The 14,174-nt window shown below is 33.0% G+C and overlaps 2 protein-coding genes across 4 annotated transcripts; one reads left to right on the top strand and one right to left on the bottom strand.

The window, feature by feature from the left end:
• The first annotated feature begins 1,348 nt into the window (after positions 1 to 1,348).
• Positions 1,349 to 6,385, top strand: LOC107038765 (retinol dehydrogenase 13). The gene is made up of 6 exons (XM_015258020.2): positions 1,349 to 1,633; positions 2,848 to 3,113; positions 4,156 to 4,260; positions 4,338 to 4,547; positions 5,775 to 5,985; positions 6,047 to 6,385. Exons 1-6 carry the CDS (start codon positions 1,527 to 1,529, stop codon positions 6,168 to 6,170), a joined length of 1,023 nt encoding a protein of 340 aa, XP_015113506.1. The 5' UTR covers positions 1,349 to 1,526; the 3' UTR covers positions 6,171 to 6,385.
• LOC107038766 (retinol dehydrogenase 13) lies at positions 6,211 to 14,157 on the bottom strand. Of its 3 annotated transcripts, none has more exons than XM_015258021.2 (6): positions 13,961 to 14,157; positions 9,629 to 9,794; positions 9,446 to 9,554; positions 8,438 to 8,752; positions 6,897 to 7,104; positions 6,211 to 6,385 (listed from the first exon to the last, which is right to left on the bottom strand). In XM_015258021.2, the coding sequence occupies exons 1-6, from the start codon at positions 14,035 to 14,037 to the stop codon at positions 6,283 to 6,285; spliced, it is 978 nt and encodes a 325-aa protein (XP_015113507.1). In that variant the 5' UTR covers positions 14,038 to 14,157; the 3' UTR covers positions 6,211 to 6,282. The 3 variants fall into 3 exon arrangements, with proteins under 3 accessions (XP_015113507.1, XP_015113508.1, XP_015113509.1); XM_015258022.1 differs by having other exon boundaries at positions 9,629 to 9,732; positions 13,961 to 14,033; XM_015258023.1 differs by lacking the exon at positions 13,961 to 14,157 and adding an exon at positions 13,830 to 13,876.
• Between the last annotated feature and the right edge of the window lie 17 nt (positions 14,158 to 14,174).

The raw sequence follows: 14,174 nt of genomic DNA, 5'->3' as shown, positions 1-14,174 counted from the left end.
GCTTCGTAAAGGCGAATTTCTAATTCATTCGCTTTTCGCGCGTTTTGCTATTTCGCTTTACGAATTGCGAAACAGCAAGACATCGAAACACGTATGAAATTGCTCGGAAATTCTATAGGAATTCTATGGAGTTCCTGTCGGATTTCTATTGGAATTGTATTAAAAAATTCTATTTGTTTTTTGCGCTGGTTTTTTTGTTTACTCGATAAGAAAAAGTCAATAGATTTCGAATTTCTGTTTGAATTTTTCCCTTGAGAGTTTTTCTATAAGAATGTTTGGGTATCAATTTTCCAAGTTTTTTCCACTCGGAGTCTGTAATGCAAAACAAAACAAAATCCCGTGGAAAAAATTTGTACCCAGTAATTCTAATAGAAAAAATCTAAAACGAAAAATGCGAAAAGAAATTCAAAATATATTGAGTTTTTTCTATTAAATATACAAGAGAATCAGCGCAAAAAACAAGCAGAATTTTTCAATGGAATTCCAATAGAAATTTTGTCGGAACCCGATAGAATTCGCTAGCGAATTTGCTAGGTTTTCTATTGAATTTTTTCATGCGGGAAATCTCGCAAAATATAAAGACCAAAAAATGAAGGTATGAAATCTGTATTTCTCCATATGAACCATTTGGAAAATCAATATTTAAAACTTTGTAATCACAAGTTTGAGTATAGAAAAACGAACGCTTTGGGTGGAGAATTCTATAGGAAATTCTAATTATTTTTTCGTCAATTACTATCGAAAATTATTATACAACTTCTCCGTGTATTTTTCAATAGATATGCGATTAATAAACTTCTTCTTCTTATACAATTTATCTATGGTCATTTTTTACAAGAATTTTCGTGCGGAAATTTTTCGAATTTCTTCGTTATTTTGCCCGGAGAAACAACAAAAAATATAGCGGAAGAAACTTAAAAAAATTGGGCAGAAGACTTTCTGTTAAAAAACTCTGTTGATAAATGTATCGAATGTTATTAATACAAATTATGATAAATATTTGAAATCAATAAAATATCTATTAAAAATCGCGCAGTAAAATTGCGCAACTTAGAACAGAATTGGAAAAAATCTTATAGAATTTCTTCAGACATTCACTAGAATTTTCGTAGAGGTGTTAGATTTTTCAGTTGAACTATTTCAAACTTGCCAGAATACGTGATTGGGCTCAGAAATATCGGTAAATGAATCCGGCACTGCGAATTGACTCGAAATGTTCGAAATTTCGAAATGTTCTCCCCGCATTAAAAGAAAGGAATGAAGTAAAATCAAAACCGAAAAGATTAATGAAAGAAAAGAACACGCCAGTTTCTAGGTAACAAGCGTCGTGTCGTTGACAGCCATCACATCCGGACCCCTACTTCCAAACCCATCGTCAATCAAAACCACTTAATAGTATTTCCCCTCAACAAAATACATCGTCCACCGGACCGGAGCTCCAGTCAAACTCCGCTCTGTTATTCCGGACGCCGATTTCGTAGATCCTCAAAATTTTATCCCAACACTCGCATTGGAACTGTCAAAAAATGTCGATTAAAGAATTTCACAAAGTCATGGAGGAGTTTGGCCCTATGATGGACTCGTGGTGGCCTTACATCATCGGTTTGATATTAGGAGTGATAACTGCTTTAAGGTAAGAGATGAATTCGATTTTTTTAATGATGAAAAACACCTGGAAAAATTTAATAGGACAACTAACGCTCCCCTCAGAAAATTTCATTGCAATTCTATTGAATTTCAATATTCTTTAAAAAATGAATTGGCAAATAGTGGTGATACATTGACACACCATGTTTTTTGATGAAATAACTTCGATGAAAATTGATCGGCAAATTAGTTTGATTTACTCCGATACTCAACTGAGGATTTTCCTAAGGATACACGCACGAAAAAATTTAATAGAAAAACCTGTTGAACTCGTTAGAAAATTCTATTGAATTTCTATTAAACTTTCTATTAGTTTTTGGCTGATTCTATTGACATGTTCAATGGAAAACGTTCAATAGAAACAGTCAACAGAATTCGATCTTTCTATATAACTTATTTTTTTCATATATTTTCTATAGAATTTGCTCGACTCAAATTTTGTAAGTTTTTTTCATTCTATTTTTTCCATTCTTCTCATCAAGAAAATCAAACGAAAAAACTTGGAAAAATTGAGCCGGAAATTTTATAGAAAACATTTCAATAGAATAAGATATATAGAAAAATTGAATTCTATTGACTTTTTCTACTGAATATTTTCTATTGAACATTTCAATAGAATCGGCCAAAAACTAATAGAACAGTTCAATAGAAATTCAATAGAATTTTCTAATGAATTCGATAGGTTTTTCTATTAAATTTTTACTTTAACTGTTTTCCATCATTATTGGGGTAATCGGACCCTAAACATTCTATAGAAACATTCATAAAAAATATTTGACCGAACAAGTGAATAGACTTTTATTACAATCTATTGTTGATACTATTTCTATAAAAATCTCCGGGGTTGAATTTATGAACTTATGAAATTGATACTTAGGAATTTCCATAGGAAAAATTTAAAAAAAGAGTCAATCTCTTTTTTGAAATAGAAGCATTGGAATCTCCTAATTAATTATATGACAAATTTAACATAAGTATTTTTATTGCACTCGCTGAATTTCTAACGGCGACTGATAGAAAAACTAACAAAACATGCAATTGATTTCTGATGAAATCTCAAAAAAATTGGATTGAAATTTCAATCAAATTTTTTTGAACAAAATAAAAATTCATAAAAAAAAGAATTTATCACTTGAAAGATTGCATGCAAAAAGGAATAATTCACTTTTTTTTAATTAAATAAAGTGAATGGACTTTTAGAAATTACATGGCGGGCCAGAAGTGCCCGAGTGAAGAACGAATCGACGGTAAAACAGTAGTGATAACTGGTGCATCCAGCGGGATTGGAAAAGAAATCGCTATTGAATTAGCGAGACGAGGCGGCCACATTATCCTAGCGGTCAGAGATGAAAACTTGGGTAGAGCGGTTGCTGAGAAAATTCGAGTTATTCCAAATGCCAATGTTGACGTGAGAAAAATCGATCTATCATCATTGAAGAGTGTGCGAGAATTCGCGGAGAAATTGGGTAAAAATCTCATTTTTATTTCATTCATAAAACGATGCACACAATTCAGTATTTTCATGCACTGAGAAAAAAATATAATTCTTCCAATCAAATATGTCTCAGACAAGAATTTATAGGGAGATTTTGTATAGAAATGTCGGGCATTTGTTGGTCTGAAACAAATTTAATTGACAGAATTATATTTTTCCTCCGTGTGGGCATTTTTGCTTCCGAATGGAAGCATTGTAATCGTTCAAATTTAAGTTTCGGATTATTTGTGTTATATCAATCTATTATGATCCAAAAAGTCCGAGTAAGTCATTTTTAAACCCTGTCGGTATGTACGTGAGAAACTTGTTCAAAATACTCCAAAATGACGTTGATTAACTTTGATTATAAACAGTATGAAGTGAATTTAAATGCATACTTATATGTTACATATTTTTTCGATACATAATTGAAGTCGTTTTAGGGGGTTTTGACCAAATTCGCAGAATTTCGAGAAGAAAAAATTGAAAATAAAATAGATCCAGGACGAAAGCCAACTCGTATGACGGCGTAAAATACTTATTTTTATTTATAAGTTACTGAAAAAAAGATGAGAAAAATAAAAGGTGCACATAATTTTGAAAATTCAAGTTATTCAAATTTTTTTTGAAAATTCGGTATTATGGCCACCTAGGGATTGAAAAAAAATTCCCATAATCTTCCTATAGATGGTTAGAAAATGAGAAATTTTGAGGCGTCATGAATAATAATCGGCTGAATAGAAACCGAGTTACAAAAAAAACTAAGAAAAAATCATATCTCCGAAATAGGCTGTCGAAAAAATCTGAAAAAAATTGAGAGATAGTCTTTCTAGCCCCTCAATTGTAAAAAAAATCGAGATCAATTTCCAAGAGGGTGAGGATCAGCCGGTGACTCGCTTGACATAGAACACCTCATACAATATAGAAGCAGATGATGTGCAAAATGACCATTCGGAAGCATATTGCTAATTTATTAGCAAAAACACTATGCTATGTTAATATAAAAGCAATTTCCCACTTGTATTCTACTTTAGAAGTCAATGAGGTGGATATTCTCATCAATAACGCTGGAATTGTCTTCCATCCTTACAAAAAGACTGACGAGGGATTCGAATTGCATTTCGTTACCAATTACTTAGGTGTGTTTCTGAATGAGGAATAACTCATATCATTATCGAGAGAAGAATGGAATCAATGGTAAAATTAATCATTTCAGGACACTTCTTGCTGACTCAACTTCTCCTGCCGAAATTAAAAGCGGCTAAACAAGGACGAATCATTAATATTTCTGCCCAGGCTCATATAGCGAGCAAAATACATCTTGATGATTTCAATTTAGAGGAGAAATTCAGTGCCGGTGAGGCTTTTGGACAGAGCAAATTGGCAATGATCATGATGGCAAGGCATATGAGTCAATTACTTAAAGGTAAACGTTTGAAGAATAATTTCAAATTGTGCAATGAGAGAAGAAGTTTTTTCAGACAAGTCTTGTTTGAACAAAAAAAATCGCCAGTTAAAAATTAGAAAAAAAAATCTAGTGCTGATCATTTGAAGACTTTCCTGAGATGGACGATTTTTATTGATTATTAATGAAGAATCTATTTGGATCTAATAAACATTTATTAAGGGGAGGTTCGCCTCGGGAAAAAAATTTTGGCGCTTTTTGAGACAAAAAATATAAAAACACTATTTTCCGCGTGATTTTTCCTCAGAAATCCGATTTTGTAGGTGACATTCGTCTCCGACCGCTGAAAATCAGAGATTCCAATTTTTTCTAATCAAAAAATCGTCAAATGTAGTTTTTTTCGAAATAATTTTTTAAATATGATTACAAATTTTGGCTCCTTAATTATGAAAAATATGGGATGAACCTCCCCTTAAGGATATGCAAGTAGTTTGGCCTTTTTTCTCCCGTGAAATGTTTTTCTATTTTTGTAGTAGAATTTTGAGTCCCAATTTGCATCTCATTGGACCCAATTTGGTCTCAATTTGAGTCTCATTGTTTTCGAACATTTTACAATGATTTTATTGTTTAAACTTTGTAGGTCTGAATTTGAATGTCGATATTGCACCATTTGAAAACATTTTAAAAATCTGAAAAAAAATTAGAATGTTTAGTTTTGGAGGAAGATTGATGAAATAATTGAAAAATTGCAGATTTCCAAAATTACGAGCATTTTGAGTGAATAATTTATAAACAATCCGTTTTCCACCATAAAAACTATTTATTCGGATCGTAACAAATTTATTCACATTCAGAATTTTACCGGAAATCGATTTCATGCCCAAAAAAATAAGGTTTTCAAAAGTTTAGTCGATTTCAAATATTTATTTATACACAAGTTTGAAAAATAATAATTCTGTGCGAAACATAATTTGAATGGTGCTGAATATTAATATTTTTCTCATGAAATTTAATTGACAAATTTGATGATTGAAATTGATGTAAAAAAAAACACGGATATCCTTAATACTAAGAAAACTATTTATTTAATATAAACAGAACCTGAGATACAGAACAATTTTTATTTTGAATAAAAACTTTAATTCGTATTATTCAAATAAACTTCATTCAATTCCTTTTTCTGGGTTTGCATAGTCTTCGTATAGTTCATTCTACCAGACAGCTCAATTCATGAAAACAAAATTGCAGGGACGAATGTAACTGTAAATGCTGTAAATCCTGGATTAGTCCGGGGAACACGACACATGAGGAGTTCGCCAATAAACCAGGCTCATTTACTTAAATTAATTATGCAGCCATGGATGTGGTTACTGATGAAGAGTCCTGTCGAAGGATCTCAAACGACTGTTTACGCTGCTGTTTCGAATTCACTGAGTGAGAAATCCGGGAAGTACCTGAGGTAAACAAATCATCAATTCCATTTTAGCTTGCAATATTTCGAGCCTCATCTTCCTTTCCAGCGATTGTGAGATAACAAATCCATCAGCAGACGCCCTAGAAGACGACATTGCTGAAAAGCTGTACAAGAAGTCAATCGAACTGATAAAACCATTCATAAAGGTGGATTTTCCGGAACCGGAGTAAATCGCCCAAAGGAAAAAATTGAAAAAAAAAGAAATTTGTAAATTCAATATTTATGTATTTAAAATTACAACACTCGATAAATTTCTCAACTTCAGTAAATACAATTTGTTCACTAGGTCGTATTGAGCTTCGTCCATTTTGCACTGGTCTGCCACAACCAAGCCGCCATCTTTTCGTCCTTTGCGTTTTCAGATTCTTCTGTTTGTTTGCAGTTACTAAAAGAATAAAATTAAACACGATGCAGCATTTTTTAATATTATTTACTTAATAGAAAATTTACAGGTGCATATTACTAAATATTTAATTCACCACCAATTGGAAACTCAGATTATCAATTCATCACATTGAACACATCATTCCCCATGTCTTCAAATTTTTTCAAATTTTTCTTGAGTTCCTAGGGGGTTGGAACGTTCAATTTAATCAAAACTCCATAAGAGGCCGTGTATAAGACTGATTTTGTTTATTTAATTTCTCGATATCCATAAGTTCTAAAATTTTAAAATTGTCACCGATGTTCACCATCTGTCTAATACTATTAATTAAAAAAATTATAACTTTGTTGGTGAATGTCAATTTTCAAGGTCATCGCCAAATTCACTTGGCACCCTTAATCAATTTAAGTCGGAAATTCTTTTAATATTGAAGAATCGGAAGATCGATGGCTATCCCTGTTGTCACATTTCACTACAGTAGAATTCAATACGTATATTGAATTCTTATTACCTGAAATATGCTCCTGTAATATCATCTAATGATGGATCCAATGCTGTGTATAAAACAGTTGATGCTCCTTGCTTCGGAGTTTTAAGGAATAGCCAAAAGAAAGGCTTTATAGTTATCGAAGCAATGAAACTATTGGTGAAGGACATGTGGCGCATTAATTCAGTGTCAACGATTCCTGGGTGAACTGCATTAACTGTTACTCCAGTCCCTGAAGGGAATTGATGAGTGAAATATATATTTCATATAATTTTGAATTATTTTTCTAGGGGAGAGTGGGGCAAAATGAAATAGCCGAAAAACGACTATTTGACGCAATTCAAGCAGAATAAAATTTTTTTTCATCAACTTTTGTTTATCAACTTTTTTCATTACTGGGAGTACTGATGAGAATAAAAATTTTCTATTCGTCATATAATTCAATTGCTTAGATTAGGCCGATTACACTTTTCCGTTTTCATTCGATTGACATTCAGCATTACATTTATCTTGTTCCCCCTCTGGGTCTCCCCCTGGGCCTTCTTCTCGATTTTGAATTTTAATGTTTCATTTTCTTGTCAATCAATCCATTGATAAAATCTTCACCCGTCAGAACTTTTCAATCATTTTCCATTCTACTGAATAGAAAGTTATTATTATTCTCATTATTATTCTCATCAGTACTCCCGAGAATAAAAAAATGTAATAAACAAAAGTTAATAAAAGAAAGTGAAATTTTTTTTTTCGCTTAAATTGCGTCAAAAGTTCATTTTTCCACTGTTTCATTTTGCCCCTCTCGCCCCCGTAAACTCTCCATTACAATTTTTCTAATCAGATGCAAAACAAAACTGGGGTTCTGGATGAAAGTGTTCCTATTGTTAGATATGAAGACTGGATGAAAAATATTGGGCACACTGAGAAAAAAAATTAACTCTGCCGAAAAATTTGAAAAAAAAAAAACATTCAGCGTCATCCAAATTACATTTTGCACAGAATTATTATTTTCTTGAACATTCTTTGTTGCTAAATAAATAATTGAAAGTGTTTAAACTTTCAGAAACCTTATTTTTAGGCATAAAATCGATTTCTAGTAAAATTCTGAATATGAATAAATTTACTAGAATTTCGAACAAATGACTGCTTTCTCAATTATTTTATCAATCTTTCTCCAAAAGTAAACTTTCTAATTTTTTTTTGCAATTTTTGAAGCGTTTTGAGATTTTTGAAAATTGTGTACAAAGTTTAAATAATAAAATCACTATAAATGTCTTGCGAGAACAATAACTACTACGAAAACTATTAGGTTTTGGTGGAAACTTTTTTTTCGTCCACAAGTAAATTAATTTTACACCACAAAAGATCTCTTCAGAGGAACATATAATTTTCGGCCGAACTAATTTTTTCCCTCAGTGCACGTTTATTTCAATAAATAATGGAAAATCCTACAAAATGATATCCCATCTAATAAATAAATTTTATGCAACAACCTAATTAAAATAATTCTTCGTCCCCTAGTTTTTTCGTTATCCATTAAATTCCATTAAATTTCAATTTGTGGCACAAACCTTTTAATCTCTTCGCAAGCTCCTTCGTGAATAACACATTAGCCAATTTACTCTGTGCGTAAGCAGCCGCAGAATCATAATCCTCATTGCTGTTAAGATCGTTGACATTGATTTTTCCTCGAGAGTGAGCAACACTGGACACGTTAACTACCCTCGCAGGAGCTGATGATTTGAGAGTATCTAACAATAAATTAGTTAAGAGAAAGTGTCCGATATGATTGACTCCCAATTGCATCTCGATTCCATCTGCAGTTAGACTCTTCGGACATCTCATCACTCCAGCGTTGTTGATTAAAATGTGGAGCTTATCGTGTTCTATAAAATTATGAGAATATTTTTTGTCATTCCGGCCGTCATGACAAAAAATATTGTTCGTCATACGGCCAAAAAAAACTTTTCTGCCGAATATGATTGCAGCCCTCGCCTTCGGCTCGTGCCTACATAAACCTCATATTCGCCAGAACAGTTTTTTTCGGCCTAATGACGAAATATACTATTAAAATCAATGCATGATTCCTTACTTCCTACACGGAGACAAAAATTCAATAAAAACTGTGAGTCGGAAATGAAATAGTACGAATCGCCACGTAAATTCTACGATTTGTTCCGTAAAAATTAACCACCCGTATGATGACTCACCGATGTGAAGACAACAGGTCGTTCCGTAATTTTTCCCCAACTATTGAGAAATTTTACGGAACGGAACGTATGAATAACTCACCAGCTTCATAAAAATTGTTGAACGTTCAAGAATTTTTGATTTTGGAGGCAGAATAAATCAGGAAGTTTCTGTAAGATATTACTTCTTCGGGAAAAATGACGTGACTATTTCGTACTTTATTCGGTGATGAACCTAAAAATTCACTGAACGATTCAGATTTCTTCTCTTCCATTCCTATAAAAATTGCCGGAAAACGATTCCCCACTGCGGATTACGTGAATTGTTCTGTAATTTTTACTGAATATTTCTCTCCGTGTACTCTTCATGCAATCCACACAATCTTTTACCTTTTTTGAATATTTTAACGAATTCACGAATGCTGTTTTGCGAAGCTAGATCGCAGGGTCTGCAGTACACATATTTATTTCTGGTTTCTAAAACGATCTCTTGGCGTGTCTAGAGATTGCAGAAATTGTAATGTTTTATTTACGTCGATTATCATTGATTATTTATGTAATAAAAAGACTGACCGATTCGCACTTGAATAAATCTCTACATGCCATGACAACTTTGGCTCCTCGCTTAGCCATCGCTCGTGTCACTTCCTTTCCAATTCCTGTATTGGCACCGGTCACTATGACAACTTTATCTGTCAATTTCTCGTTTCCTAGATATTCTTTGCCCCCGATAAAGTCTCTACAAGCATTGATTCATGAGTTGAAGTTTATTTGTTAATCTCGCTTTCAACTCTAACTTCTCTCTATAAGAAGATACCGAGACGATTCTGTTGGAAAATGTCTGTTGAAAATTTTCTGGATTGAAAGTTGAATAGGACCAACTTTTTCGGGTGTCCATTTTACCCCGGACTTGAATAATTTTTCGGTTGTGAACTTTGACAAGAATCAATAAAAAAAAATTCGATTATTGAAAATTTTTTGAGCGTTTATTTTAATCCATTCTGTATGGATTATCAGGTGTCCATATTGCCCAATGAAACAATTTTCAAAAATTTGAATGTTGAAAAAACAAAATTTTGTTTTTTGTAAATTTTTTGAGTCTCCATTTTACCCCGGATGTCCATATTTCCCCATCCTCCTCTAAAATGTTATTGCAGTAATAACAGTAGCTAGCGGTACTTGATTGAACGATAGCGGTACTTGATGCGGTACTTGATTAATACGATGATTTTCTTATCTTTTATTGATGAACATTTTGAACGTAAAAAAAACAAATTCTCGCGGGGTTCAGTATTGACCCTCAATGGCGGTGTGAGTAGATAGACAACAGTCACACAGTATTAACGGAACTATACACTGAGAGAAAAACGACAAAGTTTTCAACAAGTCTTACATGTGCCAAGAAAATATTTTTTTGAGAATTATCAAAAAAGGATTTTTTGTGTCAAACATGCAGAGAGTGCGCCGGAAGGAAAAACTTTTATCGCAAAAATAGATTTAGTAGTTCGAAAAAAATTGCATTCGCTGTACACGCAAGAGATGTCATTTCTAGCACTACTCCTTCGTTATTCGATACTCCCATACGTATTTTGCTCCCGAAAAATCTTTGTTTTATGCGAAACAAGGGATAGTAGTTTTTTGTTTCGGCTGTCTAATAATCACAGACAAGAAATGAACCCTCAAATGAAACAATAATAATGATATGATAGCAATCTTGTAACTTAGGGCTAAAATATTTGTTGATAAATTTTCCTCTATATGAGATATTTTCATTCTGAAAAGGCACTGTCTAGTGTGGATTACCCGCCTCTTGAGCCAAATATTTCGTTGCTGTCGAAAGCAGAACAATTACTCATGTTTGAGACTTTTAAATTCGAACCAAACAAATTTTTTTTTTGCAATTTTCAGCTAGCGATTTTGTTGGCCCAAACAAGACTTGTTTGACAATGTGTTTGTTTTTCTCTCAGTGCATGAAAAGAAAGTCATCAGGAGAAAAAAACACGGTATCTGTTCAATTATCATTATCGAAAAGGATCATTCTTAATATTTAAACATGCAGAAGGATGAATTTGTTAGAATAGCCATTAAATATGACCGTCTATCTATTGGTAACCCACCGTCAGTAGTCTATCTATTGGGTGCTTGGACAATTGATTATTTTCCTATAATTCATATATTTTTTCAAATATAGAAACCATCGCTGGCGTATTCAGGCGATTTATCAATTTTTGATCTCTTGACGGACCTCAAATTGTCCTTAACCGTCTATCTATTGGCCTGGTCACCCTACAAAATTTGTTGACAAAAGTTTTTTTTTTTCTTAACACAAGATATTTTGCTCTTGAAAAATTTCAAGCGACGAGTTTCTTGATAAGGTAAATGTACCTATGCTCGTCTTTGTCCGCACGTTCGTTCAGATCCTGCCAGCTATCACATTTTAATCATTTTGGTAGTCCCAAGAATCTATTATCAGTGAAGTACGATTGGGGTTATTATTTTAGTTAATAATAAAAGTTGTAGACACCAATGAAGAGTGATTTATTGAATAATAAGAGAGAAAAATCCCATTCACATCAACTCGTGCTACGACAGAGTCAATTCTTAAGCCACAAGTTAAGAAACTCACAATTTTAAAACGCTGATATCTCCGTTATAATAGTAAAATGGGATTAAAAATCCCTTGACGAAGGTTTCGAATAGTTTAAAATTTAATAAAAATGCATAAATTATCGTAATATCCGGATATTTCACTGAAACATTGCCGATTAAAAGAATAGGTACAATGAAAATGGCATTGATCCTACGCTCGTTTTGCAACCAACTGTCAGCTGGTAACGGACTAAACGGATGAAAAAATCATTTAGAAGATTGAACTGTCCAATGGAAATATAATTTTGTGCCCCAAGATATTTTTTAATGCTGTTTTATTACAAAATAGGATACTCACGATGTAATTAGTTCGAATATAACTTTTCCACATCAATCAAATTAGGAGATGAGGATAGGGATCCACATGAAAAAATCGTATAGAAGTTTTCTATATGGATTGTGTCTAGAAATTCTATAGGAATTTTGTATATGATATTCGGATATTTCTATACGAATATTTTCTATACGAATTATTTCTATATATAAATCTGTCGTGAATTGGTAAACTAGGATAAGTGCATTTTTTTCGAAAATGCGTTTTTTGGCCAAATCGCTTCCCAACAATGGTCTGCTACTACCCACGAAGGGATTTAGCGAAAAAACAAAAATTGACCCCAGTATGAAGAAAAAGTGCGAAAGATAAGTGCAGTGCATTAACTTGTTGGAAGATATATTGACTTATCTTCCGAAGTGGAACCGATGGGAAAAGGATAAGTTGACTTATCTTTCTGGTACATTGGTGACCCTCATGTCTGGTTTCCGCACCTAACCCTCGTAACCCTTCCTTTGACCCTTTCACCCAATTCCAGCGAACCTNATACTGGTACCTAAAAAAAGACCCAATAAAAAGGGAATAATGTAGCGCCAATACCCTCGAAACCCTATTCACAAAGGCAGCAACAGTTTTTCAGGGGAGCCCCCCCCCACTGAAGAAAAAACAAATTGCAAAAGAAAAAAAAAATCAAATGCATTTAAATTTCCCCGCCACAGCCGGGGAACAACAACTCCAAGAGAAGCCAACAAATCACCATCATCTCTCTGTAATCGTATTCCCCAACCTGTGATCAACGACATCTCACCAATTCCACTTCATGATGTCTCACCAGATCCTGCTCCAAATCTACAGTTGAATCAACTTCTACGTTCCCATCCAAATATCAATCTCAATTTTTACAATTGCTCAAATTTTAAAGTATTTGATAAAGAAAATAAGGAAAATAAGTGAATCTCGAGATCTTAGTTGAGATAGATGGGCATAACTGATTGTTTTGTTAGATTTTATTATTTAAACTATGAGTATTATTCTTGCGTTTACGTTGTAGTTTATTTCAGAGTTTCAATAAAAAATTTTCTATGAAATGATATTTCTAATATTATTATTATCAAAATTAAGATTTTTTAATAATTTATTTTTCATTTTAATTTTCAGGTGTATTTTCAAATTTAAAATTTAACAATTTTGAAGATAATGAAGGGGATTCACTGGCTGAATTTATCAGTTTTTATATGTAGTTTTATATTTTGGTACATTAACGCTGGGGTGGCGCCACACGTTTTTCAGTCCTAAGGAGTGCAATTCTCACTTTTTCACTCCTAAGTAGTGCATTTCTCACTTTTATACTGCTCAACGGTAAAAAGACCTACTTCTCATGCTTAACTACCGTCGGTAAAAGAGCCCTGTTTGGGCTTGAGCAATGAAAACAAATTTATCAATTCAGCTCAGTTTAGGCTCATCACAAAGGGAAAGAATCGTTCTTTGTAATGAAGTAAAAATTATTAAATCATCATCATTTCAACCCGTCATTGACATTTAAAAAAAAGTCAAAAGTGTCCATTTTACCCCAACCTCCCCTATGTATTATAATACATAATGTGCATAATAAAGTGATAATAATAATATGCATAATATATTGTAATATAGTATAGTATAGAATATAATATAATAAAGTATTATTGTAATGTCTTTAATGTATACTATCATCATTTAAGAAAAATTCGTTTCTGAATCGAATGAAACAATACGCCGAATGGATTGGCTTCAAAAAACGTTACACTGCATTTTTTATTAAAGGGTCACATCTTCAGGCTCATGTCGATAGAAATATTGGACCAATGATGTGCTCACCTTAGCTAGACGAGCGTAGGGTCATTTACCTTATAAGTAAAGACGTCCTTCTCAAAAAAACTTTGTTTTTCTCAGTGTAGGAGGGGTTATGATTGGATTGGAATACATGCCGGCTTTTGATTATTACTCACTTTATTATGCAACCTGCTGCCATACATGTTGCCACTCCACTTGCCCAATAAACGGGTTTCGGCAGATTCCCACCCATTTTTAATGACTTATTGTCAATTATTAAATGATAATGTTCGAAGTGATCGTGGAACTAACGCGAGGTTATCCTCTTCATGCTCACCATTCTTGTTTTGGTTATGTTTGGTTATGTTCGACTGGTGTTTACAATCGCAG

This window comes from Diachasma alloeum, unplaced genomic scaffold (genome assembly GCF_001412515.2).
Source record: "Diachasma alloeum isolate Michigan unplaced genomic scaffold, Dall2.0 Dall_scaffold_00288, whole genome shotgun sequence".
NCBI classification, from domain to species: domain Eukaryota; kingdom Metazoa; phylum Arthropoda; class Insecta; order Hymenoptera; family Braconidae; genus Diachasma; species Diachasma alloeum.
The sequence above is the reverse complement of the archived record's forward strand: the minus strand, read 5'-3'. Positions and strand labels throughout refer to the sequence as shown.

What these genes read in the sequence shown, in the direction of transcription:
- LOC107038766 (XM_015258021.2), bottom strand. Translation starts at nt 14,037, where the DNA reads ATGGGTGGGAATCTGCCGAAACCCGTTTATTGGGCAAGTGGAGTGGCA. An exon ending in CGTTAAAATATTCAAAAAAG is followed by an intron (nt 8,753 to 9,445) that starts GTAAAAGATTGT and finishes ATAATTTTATAG; the next exon opens with AACACGATAAGCTCCACATT. An exon ending in ATTACAGGAGCATATTTCAG is followed by an intron (nt 6,386 to 6,896) that starts GTAATAAGAATT and finishes TTATTCTTTTAG; the next exon opens with TAACTGCAAACAAACAGAAG.
- LOC107038765 (XM_015258020.2), top strand. Translation starts at nt 1,527, where the DNA reads ATGTCGATTAAAGAATTTCACAAAGTCATGGAGGAGTTTGGCCCTATG. An exon ending in AGAATTCGCGGAGAAATTGG is followed by an intron (nt 3,114 to 4,155) that starts GTAAAAATCTCA and finishes ATTCTACTTTAG; the next exon opens with AAGTCAATGAGGTGGATATT. An exon ending in TATGAGTCAATTACTTAAAG is followed by an intron (nt 4,548 to 5,774) that starts GTAAACGTTTGA and finishes ACAAAATTGCAG; the next exon opens with GGACGAATGTAACTGTAAAT.